The 21553-nt window shown below is 43.3% G+C and overlaps 1 protein-coding gene across 1 annotated transcript in view; it reads left to right on the top strand.

Moving 5' to 3' along the window:
• Positions 1-21460, top strand: part of CMTM4 (CKLF like MARVEL transmembrane domain containing 4) — a 76613-nt gene extending 55153 nt beyond the window's left edge. Inside the window, exons 2-4 of the mRNA XM_073225896.1 lie at positions 1409-1585; positions 12624-12722; positions 13817-21460. Coding sequence (XP_073081997.1) covers positions 1409-1585; positions 12624-12722; positions 13817-13981 — 441 coding nt within the window. The 3' untranslated portion in view covers positions 13982-21460. The remainder of the gene's footprint in view (positions 1-1408; positions 1586-12623; positions 12723-13816) is intronic.
• Positions 21461-21553: the final 93 nt, after the last annotated feature.

The raw sequence follows: 21553 nt of genomic DNA, 5'->3' as shown, positions 1-21553 counted from the left end.
AGGTTTGTAGGGGCTCCCTGAACCCCCGCTTGTTAGTTGTGTACAAGTTACAGTGGTTGGTGCCTTGGGAGTAGCGAAAAGTGGATTGGCTCCTGCCCTTTAAAAGCTCAGGGCACAGAGAGATGCATAATGTGTTAATTATAAAAAAAGAGAGAATGCAGTTACAGACTAGCAAGCTTTCCTGGGAGAGAATGGAATCAAATGGTGGCTGGCAGGGAGAGGCATCATCAGGGAAGGCATTGGGAGGAGGTGGCCCTGAGTGACCATTAAAAGGCCCCAGAGGGACTCCAGTAGGCAGAGATGGGCCCCAGAACAGCCCATGCCTCATACACTTCCTACACTTTAATCATCTGGGGATCTTGTTGAGATTCTGACTGTGTAGGTCAAGGAGGGGTGGCAGAGATTCCCCATTTCTAACAAGCTCCCTGGGGCTGCCAATGTTACTGGCTCGAAGGACAAATCTGTCTACAGATATGCCTCCCTGTACTTCCTCGACCTTTGAGGTAGGGTTTGCTTGGCAGCGCTGGCCCAGGCATGACAGGTGGGCTCCATTAAAGAAGTGGGGTAGACGCCAGGAGCCTGAGACAGATTTGGTTTTAGGAGCAAGATTATAGAGCCATTAACTCAGCCTTTGGGACTCTGTCTTCTGAAATCCAGCTTTTAAAAGTTCACCTGGTAATTTCCATTGGTAACTGTTTGATTTTATGATCTCCAATCTCTTGGGACATTTTGCCAGAATGTTGGTTTGATCCTTCAGACAGAAATTTATTTTATGATTGGTAGATTTTTAAGTTTTTTTGTTAACTGCCAGTCCATCTTTTTGTCATCAAGCCCATAGATTAACTTTTAAAAACCATAGCTCATAAATTAATTAGGTGGGCCTCATTATTAGGGACTTCTAATTGGGAGAAGAAGGAATTATATCAGTCCTGCTCTTAAAGCCATCAGGGGCCCCAGTCAGCCTGTGTGACCTCAGCATGAACCACTATAGTTGGAAATGGCATAAAATGGACACCATTAGGATCCTGTCCTCTCAATGTTTGTTATAATTGTGGTAGAGAATATGAATTAAAAGTGTTGTAGGCAGTGTCCACTTACAGCAACGCAGGAACTAAAAACATTGCAGGGATGTTCCTTTCTGCTTCCTCCCAAGAGCCACACTGCACCAGAATGGTTTCAGTGTATGGTGGTGCGGGCTTAGTTATTCGCATTAGGAATTTGATCCTTTTGTTAAGGCCCCTATACCTGTTTTTATGCAAGAATTGAATTAGTCACATTCCTGACAGTGATAGTCCGTGGCTGTATATATTACTGGTTGTTGAGCCACATTTATGTGTGGCAGGCACATAATGTCCATGGATGTGTGCTAAATATACACATACATGTATGTTTCCAATTTTCTTCCTAGATTTTGGCCCTGATTGCATTCATCTGCATCGAGACCATCATGGAGTGCTCCCCGTGTGAAGGCCTCTACTTTTTTGAGTTTGTGAGCTGCAGTGCATTTGTGGTGACTGGAGTCTTGTTGATTCTGTTCAGTCTCAACCTTCACATGCGGATCCCCCAGATCAACTGGAACCTGACAGTGAGTACAGTCACCACTCGGACTGTGAAAGGATCAGGTGCTGCATGTCTTCAAGGGAAAGTTGGCATCTCTCCATGTCGGGTCTGGTTCCAGTTCCTTTTGATACTTAAATATTCCATTGTAATTCAACTACAAAATTTTACATTTCTTTACTAGGCTGCATAAAACTAAAATTAATTGAATCATCATTAATGGTAGAAGCATCATAACAATTATTTTGACTCCTTTAAAGATGCATTTCAATCTCGTGATCCCCCGAGAAAGTTGGTAATGCTGATCTGATATTTACAGAATGTGGGAAAGAGAAAATGGAATCAGTACCTTTGCATTTTTCACACTGGACTCAAAAGCCTTTTACAATTCAGGAAGAATTGAAAATCTGAATGAAAATGCCAATAGCTTGCAAAGCCTAGAAATATTAAATTCAAAGCAACTGGGAGGACCAGGAGGGTTTGGTTGTTTGATCAGAGAGTCTTGAGTAGAAATGTGCCCTCTCCATGACTTGGGTTCTTAACCCTGTTTGACAACCTTCCCCACTCATCTGCATGGGATGCTCAGTGCTGGTCTCTGCCAGTCCCCTTTCCCTGTATTTGTTACTTGCATTACTCTGCCAAATGAGAAAGGAAACTTGGTTGTCTTGATATTTCTTTACAAATAAGCATGTGCAAGAGCTCAAAGGGCACAGTCAGGGTGATGCACAAGCACTGCCTCACTCTTCTGTGCCTGCAGGAGGGAAGGCAGAGGGCCCACAGCTGCTGAGAGGTAAAGAAGGAGAGAAGGATGTTGCAGGCCACTTGCCCTCCTGGGAGCTCCTCCCTTGTTGGATACTGCTGATCTGTGCAGGCTGTGGAAGTGCTGCCTTGTTTGGAAGCTGGGGAGGAGGCCAGATTGTTCACCTTACCTGGGAGGGCGACTCCCATGGTGATCCTGTGGGGTGCCGAAAGGATGGGGTCTTCTTGACAAAGTGTATGTTTCCGACTCTTTGAGGAAGAAAAATAAAAGGAGAGCTGAACTAGAAAAGCTGATGTCAGTTAAACTCAGCTGGTTTTGTCCAGGCATTGAAAACTAAGAAAAATATGATGGTATTTAAGCTCCAAATGCTCAAGATTCTGGAGGCTTTTTTTTATATCATTAATCTACAATTACATGAGGAACATTATGTTTACTAGACTCCCCCCATCACCAAGTTCCCCCCATATACCCCATTACAGTCACTATCCATCAGCATAGTAAGATGCTATAGAATCACTACTTGTCTTCTCTGTGTTGTACAGCCCTCCCTGTGCACCCCCCTACATTATACATGCTAATCATAATGCCCCCTTTCTTCCGCGCCCCCCCCCCCCGCCCCTTATCCCTCCCTTCCCACCCATCCTCTCCAGTCCCTTTCCCTTTGGTAACTGTTAGTCCATTCTTGGGTTCTGTGAGTCTTCTGTTTTGCTCCTGCAGTTTTTCCTTTGTTCTTATACTCCATATATGAGTGAAATCATTTGATACTTGTCTTTCTCCGCCTGGCTTATTTCACTGAGCATAGTACCCTCTAGCTCCATCCTTGTTGTTGCAAATGGTGGGATTTGTTTTCTTCTTATGGCTGAATAGTATTCCATTGTGTCTATGTACCACATCTTCTTTATCCATTCACCTACTGATGGACACTTAGGTTGCTTCCATTTCTTGGCTATTGTGAATAATGCTGCAGAAAACATAGGGGTGCATATGTCTTTTTGAAACTGGGCTGCTGCATTCTTAGGGTAAATTCCTAGGAGTGGAATTCCTGGGTCAAATGGTATCATTAATCTACCCATAGACAATCTATTAAAAAACATAGCTCATAAATTAATTAGGTGGGCCTTTTGCTTTTTCAGCATCTATGGAGATGATCTTGTCATTTTTGACCTTCTTTTTGTTGATGTGGTGGATGATATTGATGGATTTTTGAGGAACCTCCTTATGCTTTCCAGAATGGTTGAACTAATTTACATTCCCACCAGCAGTGTAGGAGGGTTCCCCTTTCTCCACAACATCGCCAATATTTGTTGTGGTTTGTCTTTTGGATGGTAGCGATCCTTACTGGTGTGAGGTGATATCTCATTGTGGTTTTAATTTGCATTTCTTTGATGACTAGTGATGTGGAGCATCTTTTCATGTGTCTGTTGGCCATCTGAATTTCTTCTTTGGAGAACTGTCTGTTCAGGTCCTCTGCCCATTTTTTAATTGGATTGTTTGCTTTTTGTTTTTTGAGGTGCATGAGCTCTTTATATATTTTGAATGTCAACCCTTTATCAGATCTGCCATTTATGAATATATTCTCCCATATTATAGGATGCCTTTTTGTTCTATTGATGGTGTCCTTTGCTGTACAGAAGCTTTTCAGCTTGGTGTAGTCCCACTTGTTCATTTTTGCTTTTGTTTTCCTTGACCTGGGAGATATGTTCATGAAGAAGTCGCTCATGTTTATGTCCAAGAGATTTTTGCCTATGTTTTTTTCTAAGAGTTTTATGGTTTCATGACTCATATTCAGGTCTTTGATCCATTTTGAATTTGCTTTTGTATATGGTGTTAGACAATGATCCAGTTTCATTCTCTTACATGTAGCTGTCCAGTTTTGCCAGCACCACTGTTGAAGAGGCTGTCATTTCCCCATTGTATGTCCATGGCTCCTTTATCATATATTAATTGACCATATATGTTTGGGTTAATCTCTGGACACTATTCAGTTCCACTGGTCTGTGGGTCTGTTCTTGTGCCAGTTCCAAATTATCTTGATTACTATGGCTTTGTCGTAGAGTTTGAAGTTGGGTAGCAAGATCCCCCCCACTTTATTCTTCCTTCTCAGGATTGCTTTGGCTATTCGGGGTCTTTTGTGGTTCCATATGAATTTGAAAACTATTTGTTTCAGTTCATTGAAGAATGCTGTTGGTATTTTGATAGGCATTGCATTGAATCTGTAGACTGCTTTAGGCAGGATGGCCATTTTGACAATATTAATTCTTCCTGGCCAAGAGCATGGGATGAGTTTCCATTTGTTAGTGTCCTCTTTAATTTCTCTTGAGTGTCTTGTAGTTTTCAGGGTATAGGTCTTTCACTTCCTTGGTTAGGGTTCATCCTAGGTATTTTATTCTTTTTGATGCAGTTGTGAATGGAATTGTTTTCCTGATTTCTCTTTCTGCTAGTTCATTGTTAGTGTATAGGAAAGCAACAGATTTCTGTGTATTAATTTTGTATCCTGCACAACTTTGCTGAATTCAGATATTAGTTGTAGTAGTTTTAGAGTGGAGTCTTTAGGGTTTTTTATGTACTATATCATGTCATCTGAAGATAGTGACAGTTTGACTTCTTCTTTACCGATCTGTATGCCTTGTATTTCTTTGTTTTGTCTTATTGCCGTAGCCAGGACCTCCACTACACTGTTGAATAGCAGTGGGGAGATCTGTCTTATTCCAGATCTTAGAGGAATCAGCTTCTTGCTGTTAAGTATGATGTTAGCTGTGGGTTTGTTGCATATGCCCTTTATTATGTTGAGGTACTTGCCCTCTATACCCATTTTGTTGAGAGTTTTTATCATGAATGGATGTTGAATTTTGTTGAATGCTTTTTCAGCATCTATGGAGATGATCATGTGGTTTTTTACCTTCTTTTTGTTGATGTGGTGGATGATATTGATGGATTTTCAAATGTTGTACCATCCTTGCATCCCTGAGATGAATCCCACTTGATCATGGTGTATGATTTTCTTGATGTATTTTTGAATTCAGTTTGTTAATATTTTGTTGAGTATTTTTGCATCTGTGTTCTTCAGGGATATTGGTCTGTAATTTTCATACTGGAGGCGTTTTGTCTAAATTTTTGTGACAGGTTTTAATGCCTCAGCTATCTTTAAGATAAAGTTTGTGTTACCCATAAGAAATGCTTACAGACTTGTGATGTAAATTGATAGTGTAGTTGACAGTGTAAGAGAACCGTATAAACCTCCCCCAACCAAAATGCAAGCTCCATGTGGGTAAGGTCATCGTCTCATCCATTGGTGTGCCCATCCTGGTGTTTCTAAGGCTTTCTTAAATTTGATAAAGAAGCATCTGCTGGGAAGGTTAAGACCAAGGGCTTTCATGAGACAGACCTGTCTGGGTTCAAACCCAAGGTGGCTCTTAGGGCTGTTTGAAACCCTGGGGAAGTCACTTAGAGTCCCACCTTGGTGAAGTCCTGCCATTGGTAAAGTGGAGATGATAATATTTTTCTTATAGGGTTCTTTTTTAACAGTGTAGTACAACAATGTATACAAAAGCACTTGAAGCCAGTGGGCAGTTATGCCAGTATGAGAAATATTAATCTTACCCTGAGTAAGAAGCCATTGTCTATCAGCCACATCTTTCTCCTGTAGACTTCACTAGGTTTGACTTCACTCCCTTGGTTCTGTCATATCTACTCATTTGACAGCCATAAAGCTGTTAAAAGACTGTATTTCAGATTTCTAACTAATTCATACTGGCCTTTATCCCTAGAGATACCTATTTCATGAGCTTTCTGAAATTCTGATTTTTCTATTTTAATCATCAAAGACTTGCCACTGTTGACCACCACATTATTTAGTCATACCGAAGTGTGTCTTTTTCACTGGAAAGTTAATAATGCACCCTTTTCCTCTGGATGCTGTTGGCTGGGTGAAATGCCTGGTGGGGATGTGGTTACCTGACAACACTTCCTATCCTTTGGGTTCCTTTCTGGATTGCCCACTGTTTTCGAGCAGATGAAGTTACATGTTTATCCAACAAAAGAGTATGTGAGTTGCATTAATTTGAGGAGATGGTACTTACTGGTGGGAGCTCGGGCCATCCGTTCTCTGGGAGGGGAGAAAAAGTGAGTTCTTCAGGGCTGTTCACAGCTCATCACGTCTCTATAGAGGGCCTTGGGTGTGTTGTCTTTCCTCACCAAGGCGGTGGGAGTATTTTTCTCCCCAACAGAGCTAGTTAATGGGTGAAATAGGGTGTTATTTGTATAGATTTAGAAAAATGGCTCATTACAGGAACCTTGGTTGACACAAATATTCGTGAGAAATGGTAAATAAGGCGGCAGGTACAAAGTATCTATTTTATATAATCATAATTTGATGAAATCAGAAAGATTCTGCTAGTTTTTTTTTTTTTAATGAATGAGACTTATTCTGTGATTTTTTTTTCTGTATAGGAGCCCACATACCCGTGTGTTCCATTTGTGTTTCCCTTGTTTAGTGCCACAGGCCTTCTAACCCGCCCTGTCCCTCCCCTCTGTCTTTGCATCCCCTTCTGATCACTAAAAGCCTGCATTCAGAGCCAATCAAGGCCTACTCAGACAAACTATGTAAAGAGGAGGAAGGTCTCTGCATGTCTTCTTTACTTCTCTACCTCTTAATCCCTCCTTTCTCACGTTTTATTGTCAAATGGGACAGTCAGAAAAGTTTGTAAAAGTAAATGTACAGTTTAATGAAAAATGATAGAGATGGTAGTATAATATCAACACCTCAAAAGTCTCTCCTGTGTCCTTCCCAAACACAACTGCTGCCTCTTTCCCCAATTCACTGCCTGGACTTTATGCTCTTTGAAAGTGCTCTGGTTAGGATCACTGGGGGATCACATGTTTCTGGATCCTCTGGTTATTCTCCCATCTACCCACTAAACGTTGCCTGTAGTATGTGCTAGTCCTTCCTGCCATGCTCTCTGCTCTTGCCTCCAGTCACCCCACACTCTTCTGGCCCTGTTCTTTCCTCTGTGGTGCTCTATCTCAGTGTTCTTGGTGGCCCCTGCTCTTCCCAGATGTAAGACTTCTCCTGATCTAAGAAGGCTGGGGGGCTGTGGTGAATTGAGAGGAATTTGCTTCACCCAGAGGGGACACTTGCAGAGCCCTGAGGCCTTGGCTGTAACTCATTGTATGGTGTTTCCTGACACTTCTTTTGACACCAAACGTATGTAGTTTTTTCACAACAATTTTAATTCTGCAACACCAACTGTGGTCCTGCAGATCAATTCCATTCTGACACTGACCCCCGGAATTAGCATAGACTATGTATGTTAAGGGCTCAGCCCCACAAGACTGCCCCCACTTCAGACACCAGCTACAAATGGGGTTCTGGTGACCTGAACTTTTGCCTGGCCAACTGCAGATTTGAAAGTTGCTACAATTCCTTTCACAGGTTTGTTAATTCTCTAGAACATTTTAAAATCTAGGGAAAGAGGTTTACTTATGATTACTGGTTTGTTATAAAGGATACAACTCAGGGAAAGCCAAATGGAAGAGATGCATAGGGCAGGGTCCAGAAGAGTTTCAAGTGCTGGAGCCTCTGTCCTCATGGAGTTGGGGTGCACCACCCTCCTGACATGTGGTTATAGTCACTGACTTGGAAACTCCCTGAACCATGTTATTCGGTGCTTTTATGGAGATCTCATTATGTAGGCATGATTGATTAAAGTCATTGGCCATTTGGAGATTGAACTCCATCTCCAGCCCTTTTCCCCTCCCTGTAGGTAGACTGGGGGAGTGGGGCTCAAAGTGTCAATCCTTGGGTCTCCTGGTTGGTTTTTTTGGTAACCAGACCCCACCCTGAAACTATCTGGGGGCTCCAGGGACTTACCTCATTAGCATAAACTCTGGGTTGTTTGAAACGGGCTCATTAATGACAAAAGACACTCCTGTCACTCAGGAAATTCCTAGGAGCCCATGACAAAGGCCAAACACAGGGTTTTCATTACTCCACACTCATCCTTGCCAGGACTCAGTTTCCTCATCTGTAAAAGTAGAACAAGATAACATGTCCTGCCTTACAGTTATTTTGGATCATAATTATGTTAGGATTCAGTGAGATGTGGAAGTTATATATATATGATTGGCACAATAGGGACTCCATAGATGGTAGTGATCACTATGGGCAGTGTTATGATTGTCCGCATTGTACTGGGATCATTTGAGCACAAGTTGCTGCACAGTGTGGACCGAGTGGTTGTGAGCTTCCCTCTCACCTGTGTGTAGAGCTGCGAATAGAGCTGGCTGCAGAGCTCAGTGGCTTGGGAGTGTGTGAAACACACTCACTGGTCCAAACTCAATTAAGTGGACATAGAGACAAAGAGAACAGTGGAGCGAGGCTTTAATGATGGTCTTGCAAGCATTGGCTGTCTAGTGAGCAGGCGCACTTGGGGAGATTGGCGCCAGTAATTTATCTCCTAGTACGCGAATCCCCCCCCCCCCCCAGTTCCTCATTGGCTGAGTACTACAGGGTTCACATTCTTTCCCAGAGGATGTCTAAGCCCTTTATTTCTTTCCCTTACATTTGTCTTAATTTTACTGGTAGGTTTAAAAAAACTCAAACAGGTATAGCCAGGCCCTTACCAATTCCCCCACTCCCACTCCCACTCTCAGCCTGAGCAGCTTCCACCACGTGGCCCTTTGTTATAGGCCACTGTAACAGTAATACCTTACTGTTAAAATGTTTAAACCTTCTGGTGGGAATAAATCACATTTAGGTTTTATGCTCTTTTCTAACAGGAGTGATTGCAGTGACAGCCCAGGGCTGACTCTGTTTACAAATTTTGCATCTGTAATCATATAATAAATTGGCAAACATTAAATGAACATCTGCTTTGTACCAGGTTTTGGGAACTGGAAGCACAGGGTAGACTGTGGGCTGCTCTCCTGCAGTGTGTATCTCAGTACGATCCAGTTTTGTGTGAGGCCTGGCAGAACACAGGCAAGGAGGCGGTGGAGTCCTCAGAGCCAGGAGGCCAGGAGGAGGTCATTCAGGGAAAGTTCAGAGAAAGTGATAGATTCCATTTGGGCCCTGAGGGTTGAATAGGTGCTTGCAGGACACAGAAGTGCTGAAGGGTATGGCATGTTATGGGATAGCCCATTCTGTGGTACTCCAGCAGGGCTACAGACTTGAGGTCCTCTGGGCTGGGCATATGATGTAAATGGGCAAGTGAAAATTTGGGCTGGAGGTCGGGGAGCCAGAGGAGGTGGTTCTCCAACTCAGCCCCAGCCGACTGGTGTTGCTTCAGGGGACTTCTAGGACAACTTTTCAAGAGCAGCTGGAAGTTAGGTTTTGCTTTATTTTTTATTATTTTTTTTAGAAGTTAATTTTCTGCGTGCAGTCTTCTGGTGTTAAGTGTTGGCTTATTCAAATTTGTTTTGAACCCTATACAAGTTAAACTTATCTGTGGGCCAGATACAGGCAATAGGCCTCAAGTTAGCACCCTCTAGGTCAGATCCTATTGGTCTGAATTGGAGTTAGGAGGGCCCACACCTGTACTGGATGGTATGTTAGTGAAGCAGAGACCCAGAGCCTGTGCATGTGAAGGTGACCTTCCTCTGTCAGCATGTAGCAGGAGGAGGGGCTGCATCCTCTGGTGTTTTAGAGGCCAGACAGGGACGTAAAGTGGCTGATGTGAGACTGTAACAAGTGAACATGACTGTGGCCGACTAGAAAGTATGTGGCTGATAGTGTACATGTCCCAATGAAAGCATTAAAAAGAAACTACCAGTGTTGACTAAAAACTCCCCAAACCCAAAACCCACATCTGAGGGCATGTCTGTGTATCCCCTAATATAAAAGATGAATCTATAAGCCTTGATTTTGTTTCACGGCCAAGGAACTCAGCTAGTTGATGACAAACTTTAGCAGTATTCGATTTATGAAATGTCCAGAATAGGTAAATGCATAGAGACAGAAAGCAGATTGGTGGCTGCCTATGATTAGGGGAGGGTTAAAGAATTAACTGCTAATAAGTATGAGGTTTATTTTTGGAGTGCTGAGAATGCTGTAAAATTGGATGATGGTGATTGTACAATTTAAATGCATGTATTGTATGGTATATGAATTATATCTCAAGCTGTTAAAAAAATCATACATGATACAACTCATCCAGGGATAACCACTTATAATATTTGGGTATAATCTTCTAGACTATTTTCTCTAGACTATCTTTACATATATGCATGGAGAAAAATGGAACCATTAAAGTCATGCATTTTCATTTAACATATCTAGAATTTCTTCTGTGTTAAGTACACAGCCATATCATTTTTAATGCCTGTGTGGTGTTCCTTATGGAAATAATAATTTGATTTAAAAAATCCCTTATTTTGAGCACTTGGTTTGTTTTGAGTTTTTTACTATTTTAAATAATATCATGATGAGCATCTTACACTCAGACCATTTTGCACCAAATTAAGGTGAATTTTTAAATGTGGATTTCATAAACAAATAACATGAACCTGGTCTTTGGTTTGGAAAACACATTTTAGTCTTCTTTATTCCCTATAGCCACTTACCCAGAGCTGAGTGTAATCAAACACTTCCTGATTTGAATGTGTGAAAAATTTGCCTTGACCTAATGCTGGTCACAGCTGAGTACTGCCCTGCTGGCAGACATTTCTGAGCGGAGTTTCTTAGGCAGTATTTTGTTGCTTAGTGTGAGCCTGTGCTAAAGCCCTGTCAGGACTGTGTGGGGCCTGCTGCCCAGGCTCAGTACTGTTGTGATGTGAACATTGCTTTTTAGCGTATTTAAGAAGAGAACATGGACCTTGGTCAGCCAGGATGACCCACCTGAGGTTGATGGTATGCTCACCCTGGCATTTTAGCAGTTGAGGATTTTCCCTGGATTTGCCTGGGTTTTCTTTCTCCGTAGAGATCATAGCAGCACTCTGGTATGACCCGGGCTGTTGGGGGCCACATGCCAAAGTAGTAATAACAGAAGTAGCAATAAATGTGCAGGGAACCCTTACTGTGGGCCAGGCATGGTGCTCAGCAATTAATGTTCGTCATTCCACTGAATCCTTAAAACAACCCCAGGAGGAAGGGGTACTATTCATATGGAGAAGCTAAGTGGCTTGTCCAAAGTCATTGTTGGTTACGACCCTAGGCTGGCTGTGACTCTTAATCACTGTACTGTGTTCCTCTTCACAAGTAAGACAGGAGCTAAATCTTTGAGGCATTGGATATATACCTGATTTACTTTGCCAGAGGCTTAGGAGAAAATCCTCTAGGCTTTAGCAACAGAGAGGCTTGGAAAACCATGCATAAGAGAGTGTGAGGTCTGGTTAAGTTTGTTCTCTAGGTCTGAAATCAGTGTGCTTAAAATGTCACAAATGAATGAGGGGATGTTGGAAGGAATTTCACCAGTTTCAGTATATTCTGGGCTCTTGGGAGTTTGGACCATGCCGAAATGATTGGGACATGTTTCGAAAAGATGACAGTAGAACTCTGAATGGTGATTAGTGTGCATGTCCTTGATGGGTTAGCAGTGTTTTTTGTTGTTGTTGTTGTTGTTGTTTTGTTATCATTAATCTACAATTACATGAAGAACATTATGTTTACTAGGCTCCCCCCTTCACCAAGTACCCACCCCCCCAACACACACACACCCCATTACAGTCACTATGATGGGTTAGCAGTTTTGTTGGAAAGAGTTAGGTTCGGTGTCACAGGGAAGCCGGACTGAGTAAAACCCAAGTCAAGAAAAGAAGCAAGCAGGTTTATGATGCTCTTTATCAGAGCAGGCCCGACTTAATGTCTGACCTAAGGCCCCAGTGTTCAGGGAGGGCTGCTTTTTATGTGGTTTGCAGGGGGTTTTAGGCAGGGCGATCCATGCTAACAAGCGCTGAATTACAGCTCAGTAGTTATGTTTTCTTACTGGTTGAAGACACCTGTAGTCATCGAACCCCTCCTCCTGCCAATGTCCTAACAGTTGGAGACACCTGTGGTCGTCAGATCCTTCCTCCTGCTAATGTCTAGCTTCCTGCCTAGCAGTTTGGGTTTCTTTAAGTCATTAAGAAATGGTAATGTGGTTGGTTGAAATGGGGATTTTTCTGCGGTGATTTATCAGATAGCATCGTAAACTGTTACCATCTTTGCCTTCCTTTGTGTGACCAATAATAATCCTGGGGCATCAAGACTAAAATATGGAGCCATCAGAGAGGTTGGGTATCATGCTTCTTACCCCCAAAGTTCTTCAGTTGCTTTTCGGGCAAAGCATGAAATGATTCTTCTCAAGTGATTTTATTTTATCTTTTTCTTTAGGATTTGGTCAACACTGGACTCAGCACTTTCTTTTTCTTTATTGCTTCGATTGTACTGGCTGCTTTAAATCACAAAACCGGAGCAGAAATTGCTGCCGTGGTAAGCTAATTCAGATGGCTAAAACACGGGCTGATTTGTACACTGTCTGTGACATGTTCTCCTCTATCTCCATGTGCCCTCCTCATTCTCCTTTACTTTTTTTTTTTTTTTTTGCTAATGATGTTACTGGGCCAGTGGAGGGCCTAATACCTTCAGTGCTGTGGTTCTCAAAGTGTGGTCCCTGGAATGACACCTCAGTATCACCCAGAAACTTGTTAGAAATGCCACTTTCAGGCTTCCCCAGAGCTACTGAATCAGAAATGTGTTTCAATGAGCCCATCAGGTAATTCTCATGCATGCATAAGTTTGAGACACAGCTTTAGTCTGTTTTCAACAGAGTCCTGACTGTCTGTTGTTTTAAGGGCCTTACCTGCCAGGGTGGGGATTCTTAGTGAAGAGGAACACAGTGATGACACCATTTAGCAGTCAGGTGACCTTTTGCTTCTTGAAGGTAGAATGCTATGAGGTAGGGAGATAATGAAGGCTTCTCTTCTCTATGCTCTGTAGTTCTGTATTGTCCTGTATTTATAAACATGTAGTGCTTTTGTAATGGGCAGGGTTAAAAGGTTTATAACAAATAGAAATGAGCTGCTTCCCCAGGCCTCACTCAGTAGATTCATCAGTTGTTATCAAATACTAAAAACTTCAAGGCTTCTCATCCTGGAGCTGCCCAGGTGAGAGGCAGTTGGACAGCAGGTGGGGGCTTGCTGTGGAATGTCAGGCCTCATGGCCTGATTTGGAGCTCACTCATGAGACCCTGCTTTTCTGTCTACATGGTATTTTATCTACATTGTATTTTCTTACCTGGGACTAGGGGCTATGAAGGTGCTATAAAAGAGGCACTTTTTCTATTAAAAAAAAAGATCTAAAATGCTTCAAAAGAAACCTTAGGTTATCTTCAGGTCAGACAGGACTGTATGTGGATCATATGACTTTGGACTTGCCCTTGGTCTGGCAGCTAAGCATTTAGTGGGGCTGGGCGTTAGGGGTGCAGTTGGAAGAGGCTGCGCACAGCTCAGGTCAGTGTAAGCTGCTGTAAGATAGCAGATGGATGACTGATGTGCCTGAGGGCTAACTGTGCCTTTGTCTTATAGATATTTGGCTTTTTGGCGACTGCCATGTATGCGGTGAACACTTTCCTGGCAGTGCAGAAATGGAGAGTCAGCATCCACCAGCAGAGCGCCAATGACTACATCCGAGCCCGCACAGAGTCCAGAGATGTGGACGGTCGCCCCGAGATCCAGCGCCTGGATACATGAGGACCTGCCAGAGTCTTCCTCCCTCTCACCCATCCTTTCAATCAAGTTCTTTCCGTCATTATGTCAGATTTTCATGTGATAAATTTGAATTTTGTCCTCTTTGGTAAAAGTTTATTTTGGGAAAGGGTTTTCAGAGAGGCCCTGTTGGCAGGTATTTGAGGCAGGGAGCCCCCCACAACTAGCTGTTCAGACAGAGGTGGGTGGGAGAGTCCTGATTCTCCAGCGTTTGTTTGTCACGGGAGCAGCCAGCCTCACTGGCCACCATGTCCACTTTAGGTCTTCAGTGTCCCTAGCACAGGCTTCACATCTGTTCTCAGCCACCCTGTCATCTGTGTTTGTGACAAGTTAAGACTTTGGATTAAATAGGAGCTGCCAGAAGAGGGGGGAAAAATAAAGGAATGAAAGGACAGGGTTGGAGCAGTCAGTCAGCAGCTGCTGCTGGGCAGCCCCAGAGTGCACTCAAGGCCAGCGTTTAGTCTCTGCCAGGATCCTCCCTACCCATCCTCCTCCATGACCTGGGCATCAAGACAGCAAGCCAGGCACGGAAAGCCATGTGCGACGCTGGGGTCTTGGCAGTGTGCTGGTGGAGCTTTTTGCTGGGTCTGGACTTTGTGGGGATGGGAAAAGCTGATGTCCTCTTGGGACAACTCCACAGACCTGCTAGTATGCGGGAAGGTCACTTTTCATTTCCTACCCTGCTAAGAAATCACTTAATTCTTCTTCAAATGAATCACTTCCCTGAATCCCAGATTTTCCTCTGGGAATATGGGGACCATCTTGTTTTTCAGTTTCCTACCTACCCATAATACCTTGAGGTTAAATTGCAGGTTTTCTGTAATTTTACCTTCTCAGGTAAATGCCAAGGAAGAAATACAGTCCATTCCATCAGCCAGAACACTTGCCTATGTGCTGGCTTCACAGACCACGGCGGGGGCACACTTGTAGTTTGGGGGTGTGTGCTAGTTTTCAAATGCCTGAGAAGAGTTCTAACAGGATTCCAAGCAGATGTGTCTAGACTTTGAAAACACTTGAATCTGCACCATGACGCGTCTTCTCCTGTTGTTTCAGAAGGCACGAACTGCAGTTTTTGTGCCTCAGGGTCATAACTATGAACATTGATCTTGGAAGATGTTGGGAAAAATTCTAGTTATGTAAGGTTTTGAATTGATTCTTGATAAGTGAAGATTATTGTGGTGAACAAGTTAAATGAGCCCCGATGATGCTGTAGTTAATTTTTGTTTGTTTCGTGTTGGAGACTAATTGTATCTTTTATGGAAAAATTGTTATAAGTTGTCAGGTTTTCATTCTTTTGAACCGTATTTAATGTTTACAGACTTCACTCTAGCTCTCCTGTTCCATGTTCCTCACCAAGGAAAAAAACGCTTAAATGCTGGTGGGAAGCTTTTGCAGTAAATGGAGAATCCCCAGGATGTTGTGCTAGCATCTTACAATCCCAGCGTTGGTCATGTACTGAGTGTGTAAGAAGACACAGACTGTGGCTGTGTGCTTGGGGTGGGAGGGCAGCATGTGAGAAAGCACCCTTCTGTGCCTGCATGGCATTGCATTCTGATTGCCCAGTGTGAAGGGGTTGGCCAGGTAATGCTGCCAGGCTGGGGATTCTGCAGGAAATGGTACTGTGCTCTCTGAAGAGTCAAGGTTAGGCGTCAGCTCCTGAACCAAACACCCGGTACAATCTAAGTTCTGCTCCAGTCCTTTTTGGGGCCGTGGCCCAGGCCACATGTGCAGGCTCTTTGTCTGCTTCAGACCCAGCTGGTCTGGTGGCAGCTCACCTCCCCACTGCTCCCACAGAGGGCAGCCAGGCCTAGTCTCAGCCTGGTGTGCTGCCCAGCGGGTCTGATAGCCCTCTTCCTACATGTGTTGTGAGGCAGTGCAAATCATGCTTCACATACTTTGAACCCAAACCTATTACATGTAAAGATTTTTGAGGCGATTATGACATCCAGATTTTATCTGTTCATTTTATGTATGTATTTTGCATTTGTTGAGTGTGTCTGCATAGTCAGGATTGGGCTTATCCCCCTCTGAGAGTTCCATTTAGAAGCAGGGACACAAAGACTTCGAGGCTCATTTAACTTGTTCACCTTGCATTAAATGGGGCCCTCTTGGAAGGACCACCCTGAACATTATCAGAAGTCTCCTGCTGGGAATCATGTTACTTGGCCTCAATAAAAAGCTGCCTTTGAAGTGAGATTGGAAAAAAAAAATACCACTCAGGCAGGACAGTTGCCCAAGTTTTCCCAAGTCGCTTCAATAAAACCAGTTTATCATGTGGTGAAAAGGAGTCTGTTGGCCTCCTGAGTGTGTGTTGTCAGTCGCAAGAAATGTTCTGAAGTCCACCGAAACTGGAAATGCTGACAGAGGATAAAAGTGATGACACCTTGTGCCAGAGGGACTTAGGAGTTAAGCTGTGTCTTTGCATTAGAATCTTGAATTATTTATGTCCGTGTAACTATTTAATATCCTTTGTGCCATGAGTCTCTCCCATGGTTTTTGTAAATATGTTTCTTTATATTTAATAAGCTCCCCTACAACCGGAAATGGCTAGGCCCACCCTAGCTGGCATGATGCAGAGTCCTACCTACCCATAGGTAGGTGTGGTGGCGAGAAGTCATGAAAGATATATGGTTGTCTAGGACGCCTGTAAAGACACCTGTGTTTTTCTTACATTGCCTCTGTGTGCAGACAAGAGAATCTAGATATGGGGGTCTTAACGGGACCTTTTGTTTTAGAAATGGAAGGAAGTGTATTTTTGCATTTAATAGTTCCGATTTGCACCATGTCAGTTTGGTTTAGGGCATTTTAAGTCTGAGGCAATCTTAGTGGTCCTCAATTTTCTGGTGGGATGATACTGGCTTTCACAGTTTGTGCCAAACTTGAAGGGATCTCCAGTTGCTGTGTACATCTGAATTTGTTTCTGGAGACTGTATGGTTGAAACTCTCAAGCATTTGGTGGAACTTCTTTTGGTTTTAGATGGATACAAACACTGACATCTTCAGAGAAAGTTTACCTTGGCACAGATTTTGTTGATGTCGTTTTTTTCTTCTCTGATTTTCCTTTATCCTCCCTTCACACTGCTGAAGGCATGGAGGGAAAAACCATTTCTGTACACACAGAGAGATTACAATAATGAAAGCCGAAAGATGCTTGTTAGCCCTATATAAAGTCAGAGAAACACAAAGGCAGTTGCAGATGAAAATTTACTAAGAGAAGTGATTTAAAGTGAACTATCTTACTGTAGACTTTACTTCTGTGCGGCAACAGTGGTCATCCTGTAGAGATACCTTCGCCTATAAAAAGGTATGAACGTAGTGGCCTGCCCAGTCCCAATACGTGTGTCTTCCCTGGCAGCTTGAACTGAAGTGCCCACATGGGCAGAGCCCAGCCTGGCTTCAGGGAGGCTGGCAAGGACTCTGCCTAGCTGTGAGTGCTTGGCTCTGTGGGGTGGACAGCACCCCCAGCTCTGTGAACGCCATTAGCGTCCCCAGGTGGAAAGGCTCACGCCTGTGGGTAGGCATGAAGTATATGCAACCTCTATCCTGTGTTGGATGCTTCTGGCAAGAGCTTTGTGACTTAGTTTAAAACATTCCTACTTTAAAAATTTGCAGTTTCATTTGCCTTTCTTAGAAGCTTTCTAAGTCATTAAGACTTGGGCTCTTGAGAAGATGAGGCACTAACTCTTTTAAGTCTGCACAGGTATGGGAATTCTTGCTTGCAGTGAATGAGCCTGGAATGACCCCTGTATGTTTCATGCCTCATGTGTGGCCCAAGCTCATCTTTTCTTAGAGACACTCACATGCTGGTCAGAAAGAAACCCCTCACCTCTCCAAGTGTCTGAGAGGTGGGCCAAGTCTGGCTGGGCAGGATTTTTGTGGGTAGTTCTTAGAAGCTGTCCTCACAGATTAGAGTGTGGAGACAACATGTGGCTGATTCTAGAAATGATTCTGAAAGGCAGTAAGATTTAAGTGGTTCACGTTGTGCCATCCGTGTTCAAAATAAAGCAACCATGGAGAGAGTCCTCATCCCACTGCCTGACTCTCATTTTCTCCTTATCTTATTTGCAGGAAACACGACGACATTAAATTGGTGGCAAAAGACAAAAACATTTTCTAGGCTGAGGCTGCTGCTCATTGATTCTCTTGAGCAAAGAGTTGCCTCCTGCTCCAGGGACTGCCATTAGTTTCTGAGGTCTCCAGACACCTTTTGAATTCCTGGTGAAGTTTTCAGAACCCAGGAGTTCTCTCTCAACAGCACCCACTCCCAGGGTCAGTGAGGTGGGAGGCTGGTGAGGTGGGAGCAGGGGCAGGTCAGGGAGGTGAGAGGAGGAGGGAAGAGGAGGCCCATGACCCCCAGACTCCTTGGCCATGAGACTGCTTGTGACACTGGATGTGGTTACCAACTCCAGCAGTCTTGAAACAGTGTCCTTGGTTAACTGTCTTATTATCCCATTGTCTTTGGAAAAGTGAGGGCTTTGTTCTGGAATCAGCTTGAGAGCCAAGAGCTGAATGTTGGGACTGGTGTGCCTCACTGCTCCAGGAAGGCACTTGGTGTTGACCTCTGGAGCTTGCAGGTCTGGACCGGTGAATCAGATTCTGGTTTGGATGCCACCTTAGTAAGAACACTGCCTTGGGCTTTGTAAACTTCCCTGGCTCTTTATAAAATTGTGTGTTTCTTCTCTGCTCAGCAGACATTGTTGAGATCATAAGGTATTGTCTAAGAAAGTAATTTGAAATATTTGGACTTTTATGTTACTTTTCTTTAGAAACTGTGTCTAAAAGAATGTACCATCTATATCTTTTGGATCTAGAATTCCCTCCTGAAAGTGAATGTTCTGTTTGAGTTTTCATACCAGTAAAGGGCATTTATACAGTCTTAGGCTTGAAACAGAGGAGTGGGTCATGATATATTTTCCCTTCTTTGGTCTAGATTATGTTTTTAATACATTTAGATATAATTTCTCAGCCTTGAGGATTTCTTTTTCCTTTCTAGTTTTTCTCATTCCAGAAACATAACAGTAAAGCAAAAAGCTACCCACAAGCCCACTCAATTTGAATCAATGGCAATTTGCCTAGAATAAAGCTTAGATTATGGATCCTTGAATAGTATATCTTTTCCAACGGTTAGTTTGTTACACTTTTTTATGCCAAGACTTGCTATCTAGACACGTGGAGTGGTGTATTTCCTTTGGGATGCATTATACACAAAGGCCTGAGAGCCTTCATTAAGGGGTTAATAGCCGGCACTCTAGTGAGCTATGAGAACTCCCATGGTTCTAATTTAGAGTAGGGACTTGCCTCAAATTACCAGAATCAGTTTTGTTGATGGGATTAGGGCAAGTACCAGAGTTTCTTTTCATAATTGTGCCTAAGAGGAGAGAAGGTGTGACACAATTGATTCTGATAATGGTTTGTACAGATTCAGTAATAGTCTGAACCTATGAAATCTGAGCCCTTTTTGTGGGCTGAATGAGGAAGTGAGGAAATGAGGACCCGTGGTGACCATGCCAGGCAAGGCCAGGTCTGAGAGCTGGGTGCTTCCTGTTTTTTTTCCAGAATTGATTTTGCAGGTTTCAAGACTGTATTCCACTCTCTACAGAAGTGAGGAAGGCAGGTGTTCAGGGATGGACAGGAGAACTAGCTGGTCCAAGGGTTGGGGAAGGCGAGGGTAGAATGCCTGGATAACCCCCCAGTCTGGCCCAGCTCTGCAGAGGGGCCTCCTGCTTCCAACCTTCACTCCATCACCCATTTAAAACTGAGTTTTCAAATCCTCATGATGAAACTGATGTATGTGGATAAAACCAGTGCTTTTCATAACTTAATTTTGATGTGGTTCCCTCTAAGAGAATGTTAGGGATTGAAACTATTTGTATATGTTGAAATTTGTAGGGGTTCAGGAACCCATGGCAAAAACACAACTATTTATTACAGGTACGTCTCTTTTTTTTCCCCCAAAAGTAGGTAATTGTCTTTGTATATTTCAAGACAAATAATAATCACTTCACCTTTGGTGCCTTCCGTGTGTCAGTCACATAAACACTCTGTCAATCATGGAATTGAAGAAAAGATGTACATTTAGTTAAACCAGATAACACTTTTTGTAGCATGATTTTAGATTGTGTCCTTGTAATATTGCTTTCAGTGATGCTAGTTTTGAGGTTTGGCCATTTTCCCTTTAAACTTTGTTACGTATTAAAAAATAAGAAAAGGAAAAAAACCCTTGTTCTTCTGTCTGCTCTGCTGCTGCTTTCTCCCCAGCATCTCGTTTTCTGCTTAAACAATCTGAGAGTAAGAGTATATTTCTGTGAAATAATTATTAATCAGTATAATTGCATTTGGCATTTTTAACTACTTGGGCAGTTTGGAGAGCCACTGCTCACCTCAGATAGTAAGAGGAAAGTGCTTCCATATAAAAAGAACAGAGCATAACTTCAGTGCTATGACTTCCTGGCCTTCTTTGGTTCTAAAACGGTCCAGAGCCCCACTGTTGCAGAACGTGATCCAGAGGGTGTTCTCTGGTTGGGGGCTCTTCCAGGACCAGCCCAGGCCACCCCCCAGCTCTGCTGCCTGGCTTCCCTGCTTGCGGGAGACAGTCTTCCGGGAGGCCTCTGGCTGGTCTCTGGTTCACCTCCCACCTGACCTCAGATTGGTTTGTGGATGCCCTGGGTGGGTTCTGTGACCCTTTCTGGTTTCCAGCATGAACAGAATTGATCCCCTGCTGTGAGGAGCTTGATGAGTCAAGACACAGCACTCCAGCTGCTCCCTGTGCTTTCCTACCCCCGTAGGCCATGAGTTATGTCTACTCAAGAGTGATCTTGAGTAAACTAGCTGAGCCATTGCAAAATGAATGAATGGATTTATTAACACATAAAACTAGCACCTTTTTTTGTCCTTTGAAGGGTCAGAATATGTAATTATTTTCTTAAAAGGAAGTCAGATGGCTAATAACTCCAATATGATTTCTAATTGGTATTTGGCCCAGTGGGACTTTTGAGGGCAATGTTAATAACTATTACATTCTGCTGCTTAAATGTGTTACCTTAAACAGTTTAATCACAGCCATGGGGCATTCCGAGGTGATGCCCATTGGGCAAAAACTTTATGCTGTTAGATGGTCACAATTCCCATCCTGGCTTCTTGAACCAACACGTATGTCTTTGGGTGGGCGCTGCTTGGCTCCGACTGGCTTTCGGCTCTGACTCCATCCCTTTGGAGTGGTTTTGGGGCCCCAAAGCCTTTGCTTTTGTTGGTTTGTCCCTGAAAGTAGACAAAGCCTTGCATTACCCATGATTTTTCCCTTTCTTTTGAAGGACCAATTTTTCATGGTACTTGTCTGGATTGTTTTCATAGTGTTCAAATATGTATTTTTGTATGTAGAGGGAAATAATTTTCTCAACATTAATCACTAATATTATATTAAACTGTCAAGGAATTCTTGTCTAATAAACGGATGTGTAAAAATGGCATCATCTCTGTGTGCTCCAGCTTACCTCCCCACCCCTTCAAATGCTGTGAACCCAGTTGCTGAAACAGTCCAGGTTGAGGCCTCTGTAGTAT

Source organism: Manis javanica, chromosome 17 (assembly GCF_040802235.1).
Source record: "Manis javanica isolate MJ-LG chromosome 17, MJ_LKY, whole genome shotgun sequence".
Lineage (NCBI taxonomy): Eukaryota > Metazoa > Chordata > Mammalia > Pholidota > Manidae > Manis > Manis javanica.
Note: the sequence above shows the minus strand (reverse complement) of the source record. Positions and strands in the feature narration are given on the sequence as shown.